This window comes from Martes martes (genome assembly GCF_963455335.1).
Source record: "Martes martes genome assembly, chromosome: 1".
NCBI lineage: Eukaryota > Metazoa > Chordata > Mammalia > Carnivora > Mustelidae > Martes > Martes martes.
Genome location: NC_137888.1, coordinates 199,009,496 through 199,028,566, shown reverse-complemented (window position 1 = coordinate 199,028,566; position 19,071 = coordinate 199,009,496). Strand labels below are relative to the sequence as shown.

The 19,071-nt window shown below is 43.3% G+C and overlaps 1 protein-coding gene across 2 annotated transcripts in view; it reads right to left on the bottom strand.

The window, feature by feature from the left end:
- PRKAR2A (protein kinase cAMP-dependent type II regulatory subunit alpha) overlaps positions 1-19,071 on the bottom strand; it is a 148,220-nt gene that overhangs the window by 33,339 nt on the left and 95,810 nt on the right. The window contains exons 9-11 of one of the 2 annotated variants that reach the window (XM_080829099.1): positions 10,420-10,485; positions 8,080-8,221; positions 7,488-7,621 (exon numbers count right to left, since the gene is read on the bottom strand). In XM_080829099.1, the coding sequence (XP_080685225.1) occupies positions 7,488-7,621; positions 8,080-8,221; positions 10,420-10,485 (342 nt within the window). Of the gene's footprint in view, positions 1-3,752; positions 7,622-8,079; positions 8,222-10,419; positions 10,486-19,071 lie in introns of those variants that run through there. The other variant, XM_080829098.1, reaches the window with a different exon arrangement.

Below are 19,071 nucleotides of genomic sequence, written 5' to 3'. Positions count from 1 at the left end.
AATAAAAAAAAAAAGACACTTAAAGGCAAGCCAGTTGGGGTGCCTGGATGGCTCAGTGGATTAGGCGTCTGCCTTCAGCTCAGGTCATGATCCTAGGGTCCTGCAATCGAGCCCCACGTCAGGCTCCCTGCTCAGTCAGGAGCCTGCTTCTCCCTTTCCCTCTGCCCCTCCACTGCTTGTGCTCTCTCACTCTTCTCTCTCAAATAAATAAATGAAATCCTAAAAAAAAAAAGACAAGCCCAATACTGGTTTTATAGGAGAGAAAGAAGTGCTCCCAGGATCAATGATTTGGGCTGGGAAAAAGTCAAAGAGGAAGGGGTAGAAATGTCACACAGAAGAGACTAACTTTCAGAAGTTTGGTTTTTAGCCCATGACATCACAAAACGCAACCTAGACCTAAAACTCATCTCTGGCCAAGTTTCATCCTGACATTTAGGATGAGTAGGATGAAGGTGGCAATTTCTTAGACATCCCTACCTGGAGGGAGTCTCCTTCAAACCTCAAGTCTAGGGGCACCTGGGTGGCTCAGTCATTAAGTGTCGGCCTTTGGCTTGGGTTGTGATTCCAGGGGCCTGGGATCAAGCCCCACACTGGGCTCCCTGCTCCGCGAGAGGCCTGCTTCTCCCTCTTCCACTCCCCCTGCTTGTGTACCCTCTTTTGCTGTGTTTCTACCAAATAAATAAATAAAATCTTTAAAAAAAAAAAACCCTCAAGTCTAGTCTTTTCTAGATTAGACACTTTTATAGTGCAGCAGATGCTTGTGTAGCCAGAATTACATGATGCAGGCTAGAGCAGGAAGGGACAATGCACACTGTGTGTCCAAACCACTCACTTTACGAAGAGGCAGTGGCTGCCCTGAAGAAGGGCAGCATCACCAAGGGCAACAACAAGGCACTGGGCGCATGATCACCCTTGAAATAGAACAGGGCTGCTGTCTATGTGAGTCCAGAAACATGGAGGATAAGCTCCACCATCAATGGAAGAAAGATCCAGAATCCCCTGGTGGACCTCAGTATCATTCTTTTTTTTTTTTTTTTTTAAAGATTTTATTTATTTATTTGACAGAGAGAGATCACAAGTAGGCAGAGAGGCAGGCAGAGAGAGAGAGGAGGAAGCAGGCTCCCCGCGGAGCAGAGAGCCCGATGCGGGGCTCGATCCCAGGACCCTGGGATCATGACCTGAGCCGAAGGCAGAGGCTTTAATCCACTGAGCCACCCAGGCGCCCCCCTCAGTATCATTCTTGATAATTCCTGTGGTTTAAACAGTGTCATGGTGTGCCTGGGTGGCTCAGCTGGTTAAGCGTCTGCCTTTCGCTCAGGTCATCATCCCAGGGTACTGGGATGGAGCCCTGCGTTGGGCTCCTTGCTCAGTGGGGAGCCTGCTTCTCCTTCTCCCTCTACCCCCTGGCTCCTGTTCTCTGTATCTCAAAGAAATAAAAATTTTAAAACAAAACAAAAAAACCCACAGTGTCAGGAATGTCCATAGCAGGTCGTCAAAATTTGCTCCATGCGGGGCACCTGGGTGGCTCAGTCAGTTAAGCATCTGCCCTCATCCGAGGTAATGATCCTGGAGTCCCAGGATCAAGCCCCATGTCGGGCTCCCTGCTCAGCAGAGAGTCTGCTTCTCCCTCTGCCCCTCCCTCCCCCTACCCGTGCTTGCTCTTTCACTCTCAAATAAAAGCCTTTAAAAAAATTTATTCAATGCATGAATAAGCTGAGTCAGACCTAATTTCTGACATTCTAATTCAGAAATTGGATAATACTCATCTAAATTCACAAGTCATTGCTCAGTAAGTTCCTGGTCTACACCCTGCATTTTATCTGCATATCCCCAAATGGTGAGGTAACAGTGTCGGTGCCATCATCTGTGATGGGGCATTTGTCCACAGAGAGGATGGGTATGGGTAAAGGAAGCAAAGTTCATACTTAACATGAGGCCTTGTGAAACAAACACAGATTCCTTAATCACAGTGTAAATAAACTGGTTTAATTCTGTTGTTACAAAATAGATGCACTAAGATCACTGAGGATAAGTACAGGACATACAAGAAGGCAAAGTCCTCATGTCACATGAACTCTTTGAGGCTGAGACTGTGGACATGATCTTATTGTTGTCCTGGCACTTTTTTTTTTTTTTAAAGATTTTATTTATTTATTTGACAGACAGAGATCACAAGTAGGCAGAGAGGCAGGCAGAGAGAGAGGAAGGGAAGCAGGCTCCCCACTGAGCAGAGAGCCCGATGCGGGGCTCAATCCCAGGACCCTGAGATCATGACCTGAGCTGAAGGCAGAGGCTTAACCCACTGAGCCACCCAGGCGCCCCTGTCCTGGCACTTCTTAACTGTTCATAGCGATACCACCACTAAAACTACAAAAGTCAAGCCATATTTAATTTTTAAAGCCTTGAAATAAGGCCCGTTTGGCTTTGAGACAGTTCAGCTACCAGTTTCTTGAGCTCCGTGGGCTATCTCGAATGTTCACCCCCTACTTGACCCTTTTGTACTAACAGGTTAAGGCAAGATTAAACGGGAACATGATTTTGCCAAACAGCTTCTCTTAGTCACTTGGAAAGAAACGTTAGGTACACTAGGTTATCACAGAGTCATTGCTCCTTCTCGTGACAGCCACGCTACCAAGAAGGAAATGATAGAAGTAATCTTGTCAGACAGAGATGCTGTCTGCTGGGCTTCACTGGGGAGTTTATCTACCCTGGCAAGGGACAGACTTGATGCCCTTCCACAGCAGACCCAACAACTCAAATACCATGCTGGGATAGTTAATTTTTTAAAAATTTAAAATTTTAAGTTCGTTTTTAAAGATTTTATTTATTTTAGAGAGACAGCATGTGAGTAGGGGTAGGGCAGAGGGAGTGGAAGAGAGAGAGAATCCTAAGCCACATCCAGTGTGGAGCCCAATGTGGGACTCAATCTCATGACCCTGAGATCATGAACTGAGCCAAAAACCAAGAGTCATATGGTTAACCAACTGAGCCACCCAGGCGCCCCTAAATTTTTTTATTTCTAAGTAGACTCCATGCCCAGTCTCATGACCCTGAGATCAAGACCTGAGCTGAGATCAAGAGTCAGAGGCTTACCTGACTAAGTGCCCCTAGAATAGTTAATTTTATGTGTCAACTTGACTGGGCCATGGGGTGGGGAATATTTGGTCAGCCATTGTTCTGGGAGTTTCTGTAAGGGTGTTCTGGGATGCACCCAACATTTAAATCAGTAGGCTGAGTAAAGCACATCGCCCTCTCCAGTGTGGGTGGGCCTCATCTAATCAGTTGAAGGTCCAACCATAACAAAAGGACTCTTGCTCAAGTAAGAGAATTTTCCTGCCTGACTGCCTTCAAACTGGGGCATTGGTTCTTCTTTGGTTTCCAGTCTGCTAACTTTCTAAAAGGAACTACTCTATCAGCTCTTACGGTTCTCAACCCTTCACATTTAGACTGGAATGAAATTACCAGCTCTCCTTTGTCTACAGTTTGCTAACTCATCCTGCAGATCACGAGACCTGCCTGCTCCATAATTGCATAAGCCAATTTCTTATAATAAATCTCTTTATAAACACACACACACGGAGACACACTCCTTATTGGTTCTTATTGGAGAACCCTAACACACATGTCCAGGCCTCCTATCTAATTTTCAAGAGCTCACATCCCAGTCCTAGCAATGTATCTGCCAGATGAGTACTACGATGGCCTGGAACCCTAAAATGAGAGGACAAACAACACAGGGCCACACCAAAAAGTCAGACATGATTTGTCAGCCTTTATTAACCAAGAGCAAAGCCAAGCCCTAGAGTTTCCTTTTAAAAAACCCAACCTTGTTTATGGCAAACAATGATTTAATTATATGTTCAATACTACAGAGCAAGAATTGATCACTTTCTAATCACTTATTCTTCTGAGATTAAAATACAAGTGTAAAACGGTTAAAATAAGATTCTCCCCAATGATTTATAAACAATTCCAATTGAAAGACATTTCAAACACAATGTGTAGAACTCAGGACTAAAAAAAGACCTTAAAACATTTTACCTTTGAGGTAGCACAATAATGCTGAATTAGATCTCCTTTATTACAATGAGCTTAAGAAAAAAATGAGGAAATCTACCTTTTGCTCAAGGTGGGCTAAATGGTTTTCTGCAAATCCCCCATGAGGTTAGTGACAGATTTCTTTCTTTTTTTTTTTTTTTAAAGTATAAAGATAGCCCTGCAGTGTGTAAAAGGAAACCCACAGGGGAAGGCTGCTTCCCATAAAATAGACATTAGAATCATTGAGGAACGTCAGCAGTCAAGACAGGAGGAACAAGAGGTAATTGTAGTGAAAAACCAAAACAACTTGTATCTTGGCAAGACTGGTTTACAAGTGTATGTCAAGAACAAAAATTCCAACATCAGCCAACCGAAAACAAAAGATAAAAGATGACATTCATGGGTCTTTTTCCTTTTTCTCTGTGCAAAAATGCTCTTTCACTTTTTCTAAATGAGAGAAGGCTGTTTGTACACTGCGACTTGACATGGAAATGCTGTGTGCCCAGGGTGCCACTGGGCACCAGTGGCACCTCTCACTGACTACCATTGAGAGCAGAGAATCTGGGCATTAAGAGGATGAACATGACCTCTCCGGGCTGGAGAACCACTTCTTGCCACTTTGCTGCTGAATTCACTCATTAAACTGCTCAAAGAAAGCTGCACTCTGATTTCTGAGAACCTATCGCAATTATATGTGAGACTATCAACTAAGAGGATAGCACACATGACGCCTTTCTTCAGAGACTACGACCAAAAGAAGAGGGTGGACATGATAAACTGGGCCTAGAAAGAAGGATAATACTATAGGTTGGGCATCAAGGCTCAAGGAATATTCTCCACCACCCCAAACCCATAGCAAAGCCAGGAAAGAGGGCGTGAAGCTCTAACCCATGGAAGAGAACAACATAAAAGGGATCTCTTCCCAACACACACCTCCCTTCAAGGCCCAACCAACAGTGCAGGGATTGCCAGGCATAATGTGGACACCAGAGCCCTCAGTTGAACTTGGTCTGCCACCTCAGATTCCCCATGCTGCGAAGAGAACCGGAACACTGTCGGACTCCTGGTACTATTTCCCTCACGCTGGTCCCTTTAAAGTCTTCCTTCCTCAAGCCAGACCCCCACGGGGCCCTGTATGCAGTGAGGGTCTGGATTCATGATCTGTATGTCAGTCTGTAGTTAGAGCCAGAGGGCTTAAACCTGGATGACTTCTACTCTGTAGATCAGTGACCATCAGTGAGTTGGGGGTATCAAAGAGGCTTCTGTGAGGGGGAAGACTGAACTGGGATGTGCAAGAAGGTGGCATGAGAAGGCCCATGCCTAACAGCCTGGAGTGACTCAGGACACTAAGCGCCCAGCTGGCCCTGACTAATGCTGGCATGGCAGGGTACAAGGGAGCATCTGCTCAGTGTTTAAACAGAGTCCTCGCATAGTTTGGGGCTAGGGCTCTGTGACACCCCTAAAGCTCCATGTACTTGCTACTTTTGGACGAAACAGGTGTGATTCTTGTCTGCTAAAGTACAAGATCTGCTTTCTTAATTTATTTGATAATAAAGCAACGCCCTAGAAAGAACAACCTTGGAAAATCGTGGGAAGAAAACCACATGGGCTTTCCCAGTGCTAGCTGCCTGTTTTGGAGTATTAGTTACAACCTTTCATGATTCTGGGAGCTGCAATGCAGGTTACCTCGCTAGGGCAGTCTGAAGGCAGTCTCCTGCTTTCACTTCACAGAATATAAGAAACAGGGAGACTTGACCAAGGTTGTGGTGAGTCACCACTCTGGAAATCTCTCCACTGCACAGTCCATGGCAAAAAGTAGAGAGCCTGGCTTCCGTGGAGAATGGAAGTGACCATGTGGGCTCCATCATTATCCTACAACAGGAATGACTCAAGCCCCAGCATGCAGTATCTCAGGGATTTACTGAGTTATGCAAGTTTAAAAAGTAAATCATACTGGAAAGGGCCTCTTGCTTTAATATAAACTTGGCTACAATATTCAAATTTATCTCTATGCAAACTTCATACTGCTCTTAGGATCTCGTATAGCATCTGGTTCTAAGTCATTCATCCTGAAATATATCTAGTTCGGATAATTCATCAGAATTCTGCTTGATATAATTAAAAGGTTAAAAAGTTTTAAAATACAAGCTAATTTACTTTCCTCTGGGGTTAATAACTGGAACCCCAAATATCCCAACACCTTAATTAGAACTAGCTCTTTGCAGTAATTCTATGAAATGGTGAAGGATTCCGATTTTTAAAAACAAAGAATTGATCTTCAGGATGAATGCCCGAGTCAGCTGACACACTGATGCATATGAATAGGTCCAATAGGAATTCCTACATACAGAAATAACATTTTTTTTATTTCAAAAAAATAGCTGCTTCTTCTTTAAAGAGTTTAAAAATTGATAGTTCAACAGCAAAGCTAGGTAACGACAGTGGAGTAGAAGGAAAGGGCTCTCTTTGTAGTACAAACTCTTGCTGGCACACTGCCATTATCGGCTGGTGGGGCAACTGGAAACGAGATGGCAGGAGTTGCCCAGGGAAGTATCTGGGTCAGATAAAGTGATGGCACATCCAGACCCTGGCTCCTCAGAAATGGACAGTAGTTCACTCAGGCAAACCGCACAGAGATTAAATAAAACAAAATAAAATCTACTAAAACAAAACAGAACAAACCAAAACCCCCAACCCAGAAAACCTTCCCTGGCTCTCTGCTACCTGAAGAATGCGTGGAACCCAGATTTTCTGCTTTAACACGGGTCCTCACGACCAATCAGTGTGCTCTGGGGTGCTGACCGGCTAGGCCCCGGGGCAGGGCCTTTCCCTCAACATCGATGGGAGTTTGGAGACAGCTGTCATGGGCGCAGCTGTCAGGTGACAGTACAGGGCCTCGGGCTCACAGACCTCAGCCTACCTGCTGCCATCTTCTACTGTAAAACCAAAGGCTATGAGTGTGAACAAATGTGGACTTTCTCAAAGGACAAACGAGAAGATCAAGGGCTACAACATTTCCTCCCTCGAGAAAGGTCAGGGGCGGGTGTCTACAGTTAAACACAGGTCTGTGCAGACCTGTGATGACTTCCAACAGCAATAGTAGCAGCCAGAGAGGAAAGGAACATGATGACGCTGTGGACTTGGTATCAGGCACTTAAATTGCTGGAGAGACATGCCATTTTGAACCAAAGATGTGACAGCTGGGTTGGAATAATCATTACCAGTGGTCTAATAATGGGCTTTCAGAAGCAAAGTGGAGGAGGTGTGGGTTGAACCTCTGCCCATCTTTTAGTGCTGACTTTCAAGTTTTCTAAATGCCCACGGCCATAGCAATGGCAGCGGCGGGGGCAACAGCAGGAACGGTTCTGTCGTGTCTGTCTTGTGTGTGTGTTCTGTGGCTGACCGGAAGGTTTTGGTGTCACACTGAGAAGGCTCTGGGTGTGGCACACCTACTGCCCGGGGTCAATCAGATCCAGGCTGGAGCCAAACATCTTCACCAGCTGTTCCTCGTAGTGGGAGATGTTCCTCTTCATGATGTCCATGCAGGGCCCCAGAAGCCTCTCAAATGCTTGTACATCCATCACTGCGTTGTTAAAAAGAGGCGCGAGAGAGAATGAATTCTCTACACCAATAATTCAAAGTCACTTCCCTCACCCAAACCTCTTCTCACATATACCGGTTCACCTTAGGGAACCAGACTGGGGGAGACTGGGCGCTGGGAAAGGATGGGTGTGTCTCTGTGAGGGCAGCTGGACTCTGTCCTCTGTCTGCGACTTTGCAGAGCCCGGCAGCACCTATTCACTCTGTCGATGGAGCCCCAGACACCTGCCTCCGAGACTGCCCCTCATAGGCTATCCTCACTCAGTGCTCAGCAGTGTTTGCTCAAGGGGTACATCCGCCCATTTCTAGCTGGTCCCACAGACCGTTCAAGCCTCGATGTGTGTGAGAACTGGTGAAATGAGTCAAGGCTTTCTGATGGGAAAAAAAAATACCGCATGTTGGGAAAAAAGTATTCGTGCATGAAGAATTTATTTTTCTTACCTAAGCATTTGACATCTCCCACTGCATAAGCCGAAGCAGCTCTGGGTTTGTTGGTGACCAGCGCAAGCTCTCCAAAGTACTGCCCCTTGTGGCAACGGGCAATCTCAACCTCCTGGTTCCCGCCATCCTTGTTGGCTTTAGTCTAGAGCAGATGGAAGACATGACCTAGGCTGATTCCAGAATCACAGCTGAGCACGTCCAGTTACACGCACTTCCATCCCCTTCTCAGGACACTTAAAACACAATTATTGAGAAATTCACTTTGCGGAGACACTAACTGTACCATGTGCACTGCATGGGCTAATTCATCTCAGCGCTCTGGTTTAATTAGAGGAGTTGGCTTTTACCTGGGGCTTCATCCAAGTCCCAACACCGTTCAGGTAACAGCTAAATATTGAGAGGTAAGGAGCAGACCATTTTCTTTGGAAGGTTTTATATATATCTTCCAAAGGAAAAAAATATGCATGTATTATATATATATTATGTTGATATATATGATCATACTATAGTGTCAATTATATATTAACATAAAACACATATATATTTTTACATATTATACATTTACATTATATATATATGAATGCTATCCTTTTGGTAGATGCTGACTTCTACTTCTACTTTTGCTAATTCCTGCTGAATGATGTCAATTTTTCTCTTAGGTAAAGTCACAATCCTGGGTTACTTCTTCTTGATTTGAGACCATGCCTTTCTTGAACAATACAGTGACAAATCTTTTTAGGTACTGTGTGCTTCTTAAGTTAATGGTTCCCTCCAACACCGCACACATGTTTTTAGAAGAGCTGAGTGACTAAAAAAAAATTTTCTTTATAATGTTCAACCTGGATATTTAGTGGTTTAACTCTGTATTAAGAAATCAAGCAAGGGGGGCGCCTGGCTGGCTCAGTTGGTTAAGCATCTGCCTTCAGCTCAAGTCATGATCCTGGGGTCCTGGGATGGAGCCCCGCATCGGGCTCCCTGCTCAATGGGTAGTCTTCTTCTCCCTTTCCCTACCCCCCTCCACTTGTGCTCTCTCTCTTTCTCTCTCACATAAATAAAATCTTAAAAAAAAAAAAAAGAAATCAAGCAGGTTGTAATTTGTGCTTATCAAATTACAGAAAATAATGTAGCATATTTTATGTAATATCTAGTGTTTCCTCTTTTTTTTTTTTTTTTAACAAATCCATCTGCTAAGCTAAGCAATAATCTCAGGAAAGAATTATTGAGGATTTACTACTAAGAATTAGTCTCAATCTCTAAGAGTCACTTTGGGTTACATGCAGATAATTCCCTTTACATTTCTGCCCCAACCTGTTTGCTCCGAAGCTGACCTGCTCCATCAGAGCCAACACTCTCCTTCCAATTCCTGTAGCATTCTCTAGGACGGCAGTTTGTGCCCACCTAGTCCCTTCTTTAGAGTAGCAATTACCACACGGTCACATGAACACCAGCCCCCTGGGGGATTTGTTACAACGCAGATTCTCACTCAGTGGGTCTAGGGCAGAGGTCAAGCCTCTGGATTCCTAAGGAGCTCCCCCAAACCCCAGGGCCACAGTGCTGCTGGTCCCACATACCCAATACTAATCCGTGATCAGAAGGTGCCAATGAGTATTTGAGAAATGTACGAACATATATCACTAGTCCAAAAACAATCAGTAAAAGACCATAGATGTTTCAATCTATTGTTTCATGTGAAACAGCAGATCTATTTTTAATAGAGATTTAATATTTTTAAATCTATTTTTAACAGAGGCGGTAATCATGTTTTTCTTTCTCCATATTTAACTTTTACTAAAGATATTCTTTAAAAGGTTTCATATTAGGTTAGAATTATATCTAACTATTTTAACAAATTCTACATTCTTAAAAAAAAAATTGGAATAGGGAAATCTGGTGACAGTGGATTTATGATGAGGAGCACTCCTCCCACCTACCGGCCATCAGTTTTCCAGGCCTCACCTATCCACGAAATGGCATAGGAATACTGGTCCTACAAACCTCCTCCCCAGTGCTCTAGAAAGGAAGCTTTTTTCATATTCAACACCCACGTGTATGCCTTTATCATATAATTCCCCCACTTTTTACTATGGGGTTTATCTTTTTCTTACTGATTTGTAGGCCAGTATTTCTCATGTTAGCGATGCCACAGAGGCAAAGGCAATAGGAACAAGCAGAAATGCACTAAATCCCCACCACTGGAGGTTCTTACACGTGGGTCTTTGCCAGTCACATACCTCACAGAATGATGGTTTGTTACACTAAACACACTTCGCATTATTTAAAGCCAGCAGCTACTTTCCAGCACGCACCTGGCAGAACTTGCACCATCACACACAGACTCACCTTGCTTCTGATCAGGATGCTCACCTCACCAGACTCTATAATGTAGAAGCTATCAGCCTTTTCGCCCTAGAAAGGGACAGAAGGTCATCAGAGCTATACATATGTATCGGCGAGGGACACATCATTTTCTCGTTGCCCTGATTTGTATTTATTTGCCAGCTCTACAAATTAACCAAGGGCTGACAAATTCAGCACAAAACCAGAGGATCCTGGTCACTGGGACTGTCAGTCCAACTACGACGGATGCACATCTCTCACTTCCTAACATGGAATAGTCACATTTTTTTCCCATGAGCATGCCCAGGCAGCACACAGATCACTAGTGCTGCTGCTCAGGTCAGTCTGCTATTGAAACCTGTGACCAGGGGAGGGGGCGCAGGGGGACCAGGAGGCAAGACTGCTATAGAAAATATCAAGGTGACTCCGGGCTATCCCTGAGCTTGGGGCCCAGGGATAATCCGGACCACCAAGTGCAGCCTTCAGGAGGACAGCCTGGATCTGGAGAAAGCCCTGCCTTGGTGAGGGAGGTACTTTGATGTGGGTTGATGTCACTCTTGCGAGTCTCAGGCTTTTCTTTTGCTTGCTTGGATTTTAAAACACTTGGCTGAACCAGTCCTTCAGGTATTTCAACAAGTAATTAAGTACTTACTATGTGCCAAGGCACTGTTCTAGGCATGTGAGACGCATCCGTGGACAAAACAAATATTAGCTACCCTTGTAGAAATCACAGTCCGAAAGGGCAAACAAACTATAAACAATCAACATGGTGAATCAGCAAATGATACTGTTGTGTTGGAAGGCAATTAAGTACTCAGGGGAGAAAGCAGAGCAGGCCATGTGGGGTCTGGAGGGCTGGGAGAGGAGACGGCTACAGTATACAGCAGAGTTTCATTTCATCAAGACGGTAAGACCTGAGCAAAGGCTGCAATAAGGAGAGCTCAGGAAGCAGACAGAAGCCCACTTCCGTCTCCGACCTCTCTCTCTCAGCATCTGGAGCAACAATCATCTACACTGGGTAATTCAATACTAATCCTGTGTCTTCATTCCATGTGGGTCTTATGTCTTCAGAAGAATCTACACTTGTGAATTTTCGTAAGACTTCAACTTTGACCACCGCAGAGAACTCCAAGTGGACACCCTAAGGCGGAGGCCGCCATTCCTGAGTGAGTCTAGTGCCAGTTCACTAAGTAACAATCATCGCTCCATGTGAGTAGAAGCCACAGCTCTGTAAAGGGGTGTCATGGGTTTCTACGCTGCTGTGTCGGGTAGGTACCCTGTACCCAACAGGCCAAATCAGCATGAAATTGTAGAATTACACAAATTAACTCCCTGACACGAGTTACTGAAGGAAACTAAGGGAGAGCCAGAGGTAGGATCACCAGCAGGAAGAGTGGTTTCTAGGTCCAAGGAGAGTTTCGTAAAGGAAGATGTGATTACCAGTGTTCAATGCTACTGGGAGGTCAAGAGTAGTAATGATTCACATGTGTGGAAACATTCTGGTGACCGAGACGAGAGTGGGGTGAGTGGTAGCCATAAGCCACAGAAGGGACAGGTGGTGAAGGGTGGTGCCTGAGCTCTTTTTGTTTGTTTGGATGGATGTGCTCATTTTTCAAGGCTGCAGCCCGATGAACTTTCACACATGTGTGCACCTGTGTGACCACCCCCTCAATCAAAACAGAAAATCTTTCTGGCCTGCACCCTACAGAGTGTTTTGCAGTCAAAACCACCATGACTTCACTATTAGGTAACTGTTTCTGACTTCTGTCCTTGCAATTTTCCTTAACTTCTGTTAAGGAAAGGAAGGCTGTTCCTTAACTTCATATAAACGGAATCATACATTGCCTTTTGTGTCTGGCTTCTGCTAGTCCACCTTGTGAGCCCACACTTTGCATATGCCTGCCTATGAAAGGGATAAGGTGGTTGCTGGAGTAAAAACAGAGCGAGTGGAGGAATGTGAGTGACTCGGGCATTTCTACAGGATGGAAAGAATGAGTTTGATGAACAGGGAGCCCAAATAAAACAGAATCTGCTAATGGTGCTGTGTGCTCATTCCCAGCAGGCACTCTGGAGAGCACTGCATGTACACTGCTTCACATAATCACCTGAGAAGTCAATAAAGTTGGTACTACTGTTATCCCGTTTTACAGATGAGTCCCCTCAGATGCTCAAAAGATAAATAACTTTGCCATAGGAGGCGGGAGAATAGCTGGTGGATTCAAAACTGAGAGGAGATGGGAAGGAATTATTACCAAGACCATGTGGACTAATGAGGCTTGCTTAGGTAAAAAAGCTCTTCTCTTTCTCTAGACCAGAGGAAGCACCATCTCTGATGCTTTTAATTTTAGTAATTTGCTAATATATCACCAGAAAGGATTATCATAGTTTACAAACAATTTAAGAAGAAAAATTTAAAATAAAACCATGAATGATGAAAATAGTCTATGGAGTGAGGGGCGCCTGGGTAGCTTAGTGGGTTAAGTGTCTGTGTTTGGCTCAGGTCATGATCCTGGAGTCCCGGGATCAAGTTCCAGGATAGAGTCCCTGCTCAGCAGGGAGTCTGCTTAGCTCTCTCTGCCCCCCACCCCTGTTCTCATGCTCTCTCTCTCTCACTAATTAATAAAACCTTGTAAAAAATGTGTAAGGCTATAATAAGAGAAACTCTGAAGGGGGCAGCTCGCCAGAGGCTCCCCTGCCAGCACATATGGTCTAGAGAACACCCAGAGACAGGCTGAGATGTACACTAGCATCCCACCAGCCTCTGCAACAGGCGGTGGCTTCTGTTCTTTTGGTCGCATCTGGGCCCCAAATGGACACCTGCACTAAGCGAGGCACCCACCCTCAGGCACAATCACACGTAAAGAACAGCTGGGCTGCAGGAAGGGGCTAGTGGCATGTTGGTGCTAAAGAGCCACAGCAGTTGTGCTCGCTTCGGCAGCATATATACTAAAGAGCCACAGCAGTCATAGCACAACTGTAAAGAGGGACTGCAGGCAGTGATCTCTAAATGCTGACCATCACCACTGATCTTTAGGGATTCGGGGAAGCTCCTAGTTTTGTTTTGTTTTTTTTTAAGATTTTATTTATTTTTTTGACAGAGAGAGAGATCACTAGTAGGCAGTGAGGCAGGCAGAGAGAGACGGGGGACGCAGGCTCCCCACTGAGCAGAGAGCCTGATGTGGGGCTCGATCCCAGGACCCTGAGAGATCATGACCTGAGCTGAAGGCAGAGGCTTAACCCACTGAGCCACCCAGGCGCCCCGAAGCTTCTAGTTTTAAAATGCCATGATGGAAAAAGAAGAAAGGCTAGAAAGTAAATAGCTAAGCAACCAACTCAAGAGAATTGGGGGGGAAAATACCAAAAACAAAGCAGAAGAAAGGAAATAAGATAAAGACAGAAAGTAATGGAAAAGGAAATATTCAATAGGATTAATAAAAGATGAGAGACGAGAGCTGGTTCTTCAAAAAGACTGAAAGAATTGATAAGCCCCTTGCAAGCTTGAGCAAGAAAAAAAAAAAAAAAGGTACAAACAACAGTATCAGGAACGAAGATAGAAACATCATTCTAGATGTATATATTTAAAAGGTGTTATGGGGAAACAATTAACAAAACTAGAAGGCAGCCTATGGAATGGGAGAAGATACATGGGACAAAGAGTTAGCATCCAAAATCCATAAAGAACTGATCAAACACATCACACCCAAAAAACAAATAATCCAGTTAAGTAATGGGCAGAAGACATGAATAGACACTTTTCTAAATAAGACATCCAGATGGCCAACACACACATGAAGAGATGATCAACATCACTCATCATCAGGGAAATAGAAATCAAAACCATGATGAGATACCACCTCACACCTGTCAGAATGGCTAAAAATAACAACACAAGAGCCAGCAGGTGTTGGCGAGGATGCAGAAAGGGGGAACCCTCTTGTACTGTTGGTGGGAATCCAAATTGGTGCAGCCACTCTGGAGAAGTTTTGGAGGTTCCTCAAAAAGTTAAAAATAGAACCACTCTATGACCCAGCAATTGCACTACTAGGTATTTACCCAAGGGATATAAAAATACAGATTCAAAGGGGTACATGTACCCCGATGTTTATAGCAGCATTGTCAACAAGAGCCAAACTACGGAGAGAGCCCAAATGTTCAACCAATGAATGAATAAAGAAGATATGGTACACACACACACACACACACACAGGAATATTAGCCATGAAAAAATAATGATATCTTGCCATTTGCAACAACATGAATGGAGCTAAAGTGTATTATGCTAAGCGAAATAAGAGGAATACAAATACTATATGACTTCACTCATGTGTGGAATTTAAGAAAGAAAACAGATGAACATATTGGGAAGAGTGGGAGGAAAGGAGAGAGGAAAATAAACAGTAAGAGACTGTTAACGAAAGAGAACAGAGAGTTGATGGAGAGAGAGGTGGGGGCAGATGGGCTAGATGGGGGATGGGCATGAAGGAGGGCACTTGCGATGAGCACTGGGGATTGTATGTAAGTGATGAATCCCTGAATTCTACTCCAGAAATTAATAATGCACTGTATGTTAACTAAGTAAAATTTAAATCAAAAATAAAAAAATAAAAGGTTTTATAGGAACATTATGACCAAGCTTTGTGCCAATAACACTGAATTTTAGACAAAGATGAAAGAGAAAGCATAAATACTTTAACAATTAAAATAATTTAATCTGTTGTCAAAAATCTTCCTACAAAAGAAACACTAGTAAGTTCCTTAAGATAGCCAAGAAATTCTAGCCTTTTTTTTTTTTTTAAAGATTTTATTTATTTGACAGAGAGAGAAAGAGAGAGAGCGAGCATGCACAAGCAGGGGGAGCAACAGGCAAAGGGAGAGGAAGAAGCAGACTCCCCACTGATCAGGAAGCCCAGTGGGGGACTCCACCCCAGGACCTGGGTTCATGACCTGAGTCAAAACCACATGCTTAACAGACTGAGCCACCCCAAGGAATTCTAGTCTTATACAAACTCCTCAGATAATAGGAAGAGAACAGAATACCAGCTTACATTATGAGTCTAACATCCTGCTATCAAAATCTGACAAGGTTGCTATAAGAAAAGAAAATTACAGATCAGCCTCACTTGGGAATATAGCCATGAAATCTTAAGCAAAATATTAAGAAACTGGATTCATCAACATATGAAAAGGATACCACACAATGACCAAGTTGGTTTATCTTATCTCAGCAAGAAAAGGTTGTTTTCACATTTCAAAATCAAATCAATGTAATCACTGAAGCCTCGTTCATAACAGCTAAAAACTAGAAACATCCCTAATGTCCATCAGCAGTGGGAGGCAGTTTATTCACACACTGGCACACTGTACAGCACACCAACAACCTACAGCTGCACACAACAATGTGGGTGAATGCTGAGCGAAAGATGATGCAAGTAAAAGACTACTTTCTAATTCCAATGTAGAAATTTTTTAAAAAAATAGCAAGATGGGGCCATATTGTTTAGGATGGATACCTAAGTGGCAAAACTATAAAGGAAATACATGACTACCATAAAGGTCAGAAAGGGAGGTAGGAGGGCTGTGACTAGGAAGGAACTCATGAGGCTGGAACAGCTTCTGAGGTGTAAGGGTATTTCTCTGAAAATACCTAGAAAATAAATTTCTGGATTATAGAATAAATTCAGCTTTCCAGGATAAGGACAAATTTCTCTCAAAAGGGGTTCAGCTAAGTTATTCTATTAATGGTGAATAAAACTTCCTACTGCATTTTGGAATTCTCAGATTCCTACTTTTTGCCAAGCAAATAGGTATAAAAATATTTCTCACTGTGGTTTTTAATTTGCACTTCTTCATTACTCAATGAGGCTGAAGTTAATTCATTTTTCACTGATGCCAGAACTATGCTTTGAGAATACAATTCTCATAGTGTCATCCTTCCTCTTAAAAATCTTTGAAAGTGCTTCTCAAACATTTCCACCAAGTATTCTTAGTGCAAGGGCATTACCAGTCTTGGAATAGTCTGTATCAGTGGTTTTCAAACTTTAGCAAACATTAAAATCATCTGGAGGTGTTGTTGATACCAAAACCAGACAAAGAGATCACAAGGAGAGGGGTGCCTGGGTGGCTCAGTGGGTTAAAGCCTCAGCCTTCGGCTCAGGTCATGATCCCAGGGTCTTGGGACTGAGCTCCGAGCAGGGAGCCTGCTTCCCTCTCTGTCTGCCTCTCTGCCTACTTGTGATCTCTGTCTGTCAAATAAATAAAATCTTTAAAAAGAAAAAAAAAAAAGACATCACAAGGAGAGAAAACTACAGACCAACATCCTTTATAAACAGAGAAACCCTTAATAAGGGAGTTACCCACTACATGCTAGATGGGATGAATTTACTAATTCACTTAGTAAATTAACACTTAATTTATTATTACTTAATAAGGTAATTATTTAATAAAGTCAATTACATCTTCAAATTAAGAAAAACCAATATTTTAAAAAATTAAATCCCATAATATAAAAGATAATATATCATGACCAAGTAGGGCTCACTCCAGGATGCAAGCTTGGTTTAATATTCAAAATTCAATCAATATTAAAAAAAGTAAAGGGATGCATGCGTGGCTCAATGGGTTAAGCCTCTGCCTTCAGCTCAGGTTGTAATCTCAGGGTCCTGGGATCGAGCCCCGCATTGGGATCTCTGCTCAGCGGTGAGCCTGCTTCCCCCTCTCTCTGCCTTCCTCTCTGCCTACTTGTGATCTCTCTCTCTCTCTCTGTCAAATAAATAAATAAAATCTTTTAAAAAAAAAGTCAAGCAGGGGAGCCTGGGTGGCTCAGTGGGTTAAGCCTCTGCCTTCAGCTCAGGTCATGATCCCAGGGTCCTGGGATCGAGCCCTGCATCAGCCTCTCTGCTCAGTGGGGAGTCTGCTTCCCCCCCACCCCTCTGCCTCTCTGCCTACTTGTGCTCTCTCTCTGTCAAATAAACAAATAAAATCTTAAAAAAAAAAAAGTCAAGCAATGTATTTCATATTTTCAACTAAAAAAAAAAACACCATATGAGCACCTCAATAAAAACGGCAAAAGCATCTGACAAAATTCAACATCTTTTCATGATAAAAACTGAGAAAACCAGGAAGAGAAGGGCCCTTCCCTAACCCAGTTAACGGTATTTAGAAAGAAGCTTACAGTTTACATTATACTTAATGGTGAACAATTAAATGCTTTCCTCCTAAGATCAATAACATGATCAGTAACAAGACAAAGATATCTGTTCGCAGCATTTCTATTCAATATTGTACTGGAGGACCCAGCCAATGCAATAAGGTAAATTAATTAAAAATGAAAAAGAAGGTGGGGCGCCTAGGTGGCTCAGTGGGTTGAGCCTCTGCCTTCGGCTCAGGTCATGATCCCAGGGTCCTGGGATTGAGCCTCGCATCGGGCTCTCTGCTCAGCAGGGAGCCTGCTTCCCTTCCTCTCTCTCTGCCTGCCTCTCTGCCTACTTGTGATCTCTCTGTCGAATAAATAAATAAAAAATCTTTTTTTTTTTAAAGATTTTATTTATTTATTTGTCAGAGAGAGTGAGCACAAGCAGACAGAGTGGCAGGCAGAGGCAGAGGGAGAAGCAGGCTCCCTGCTGAGCAAGGAGCCCGATGCGGGACTCAATCCCAGGATGCTGGGATCATGACCTGAACCCAAAGCAGCCGCCTAACCAACTGAGCCACCCAGGCGTCCCAATAAATAAAAAATCTTAACAAAAAATGAAAAAGAAGGCATACAGAAGTAAAACTGTCCTTGTTCATAAACAAAATAATCATCTCTACAGAAAATCCCAAGGAAGCTACAAAAAAAGCTACTAAAATCAGTGAGGTTAGCAAGGTTATAAATACTGCAGGATCAATATGCAAAATTCAACTGTATTCTTATACACTAGCAATAAATAATTAAAAAATGAAAAAAGGAAAACCACCTAGAATAATGTTAAAAGTATGAAATATCTAGGTATAAATTTTTTTTAAGATTTTTAAATTTATTTATTTTTAGAGGGAGACACAACAGTGAGAGAGGGAACTCAAGCAGGGGGAGTGGGAGAGGGAGAAGCAGACTCCCTGCTGAGCAGGGAGTCCGGATGCAGGCTCAATCCCAGGGCCCTGGGATCATGACCTGAGCTGAAGGCAAATGGTTAATGAATGAGCCACCCAGGCGCCCCAGATCCAGGTATAAATTTAACAGATGTGTAAGACTTGAAAATATAGAATATTAGAGGAAAATTAAAATATATAGAAAAATGTAAAAACTTATAGATGGGGCGCCTGGGTGGCTCAGTCAGTGAAGCATCTGCCTTCGGCTTGGGTCATGATCCCAGGGTCCTGGGATCGAGTCCCACATCGGGCTCCCTGCTTGGTGGGAAGCCTGCTTCTCCCTCTCTCACTCCCCCTACTTGTGTTCCCTCTCTCACTATTTCCCTCTATGTCAAATAAATAAATAAAATCTTAAAAAAAAAAAAACCTCTTATAGATATCTATGTTCGTGAACAGTGTATGCATCTGACAATAAGCTTTTTTGATTATAATGTAAATGACTAACATCAAACTTTTGATTACTGAGGCAACCACTTCAAAGACACCCATCTTGAATAAACACATTGCCAGCTATACAACTAGAGAAAGAGC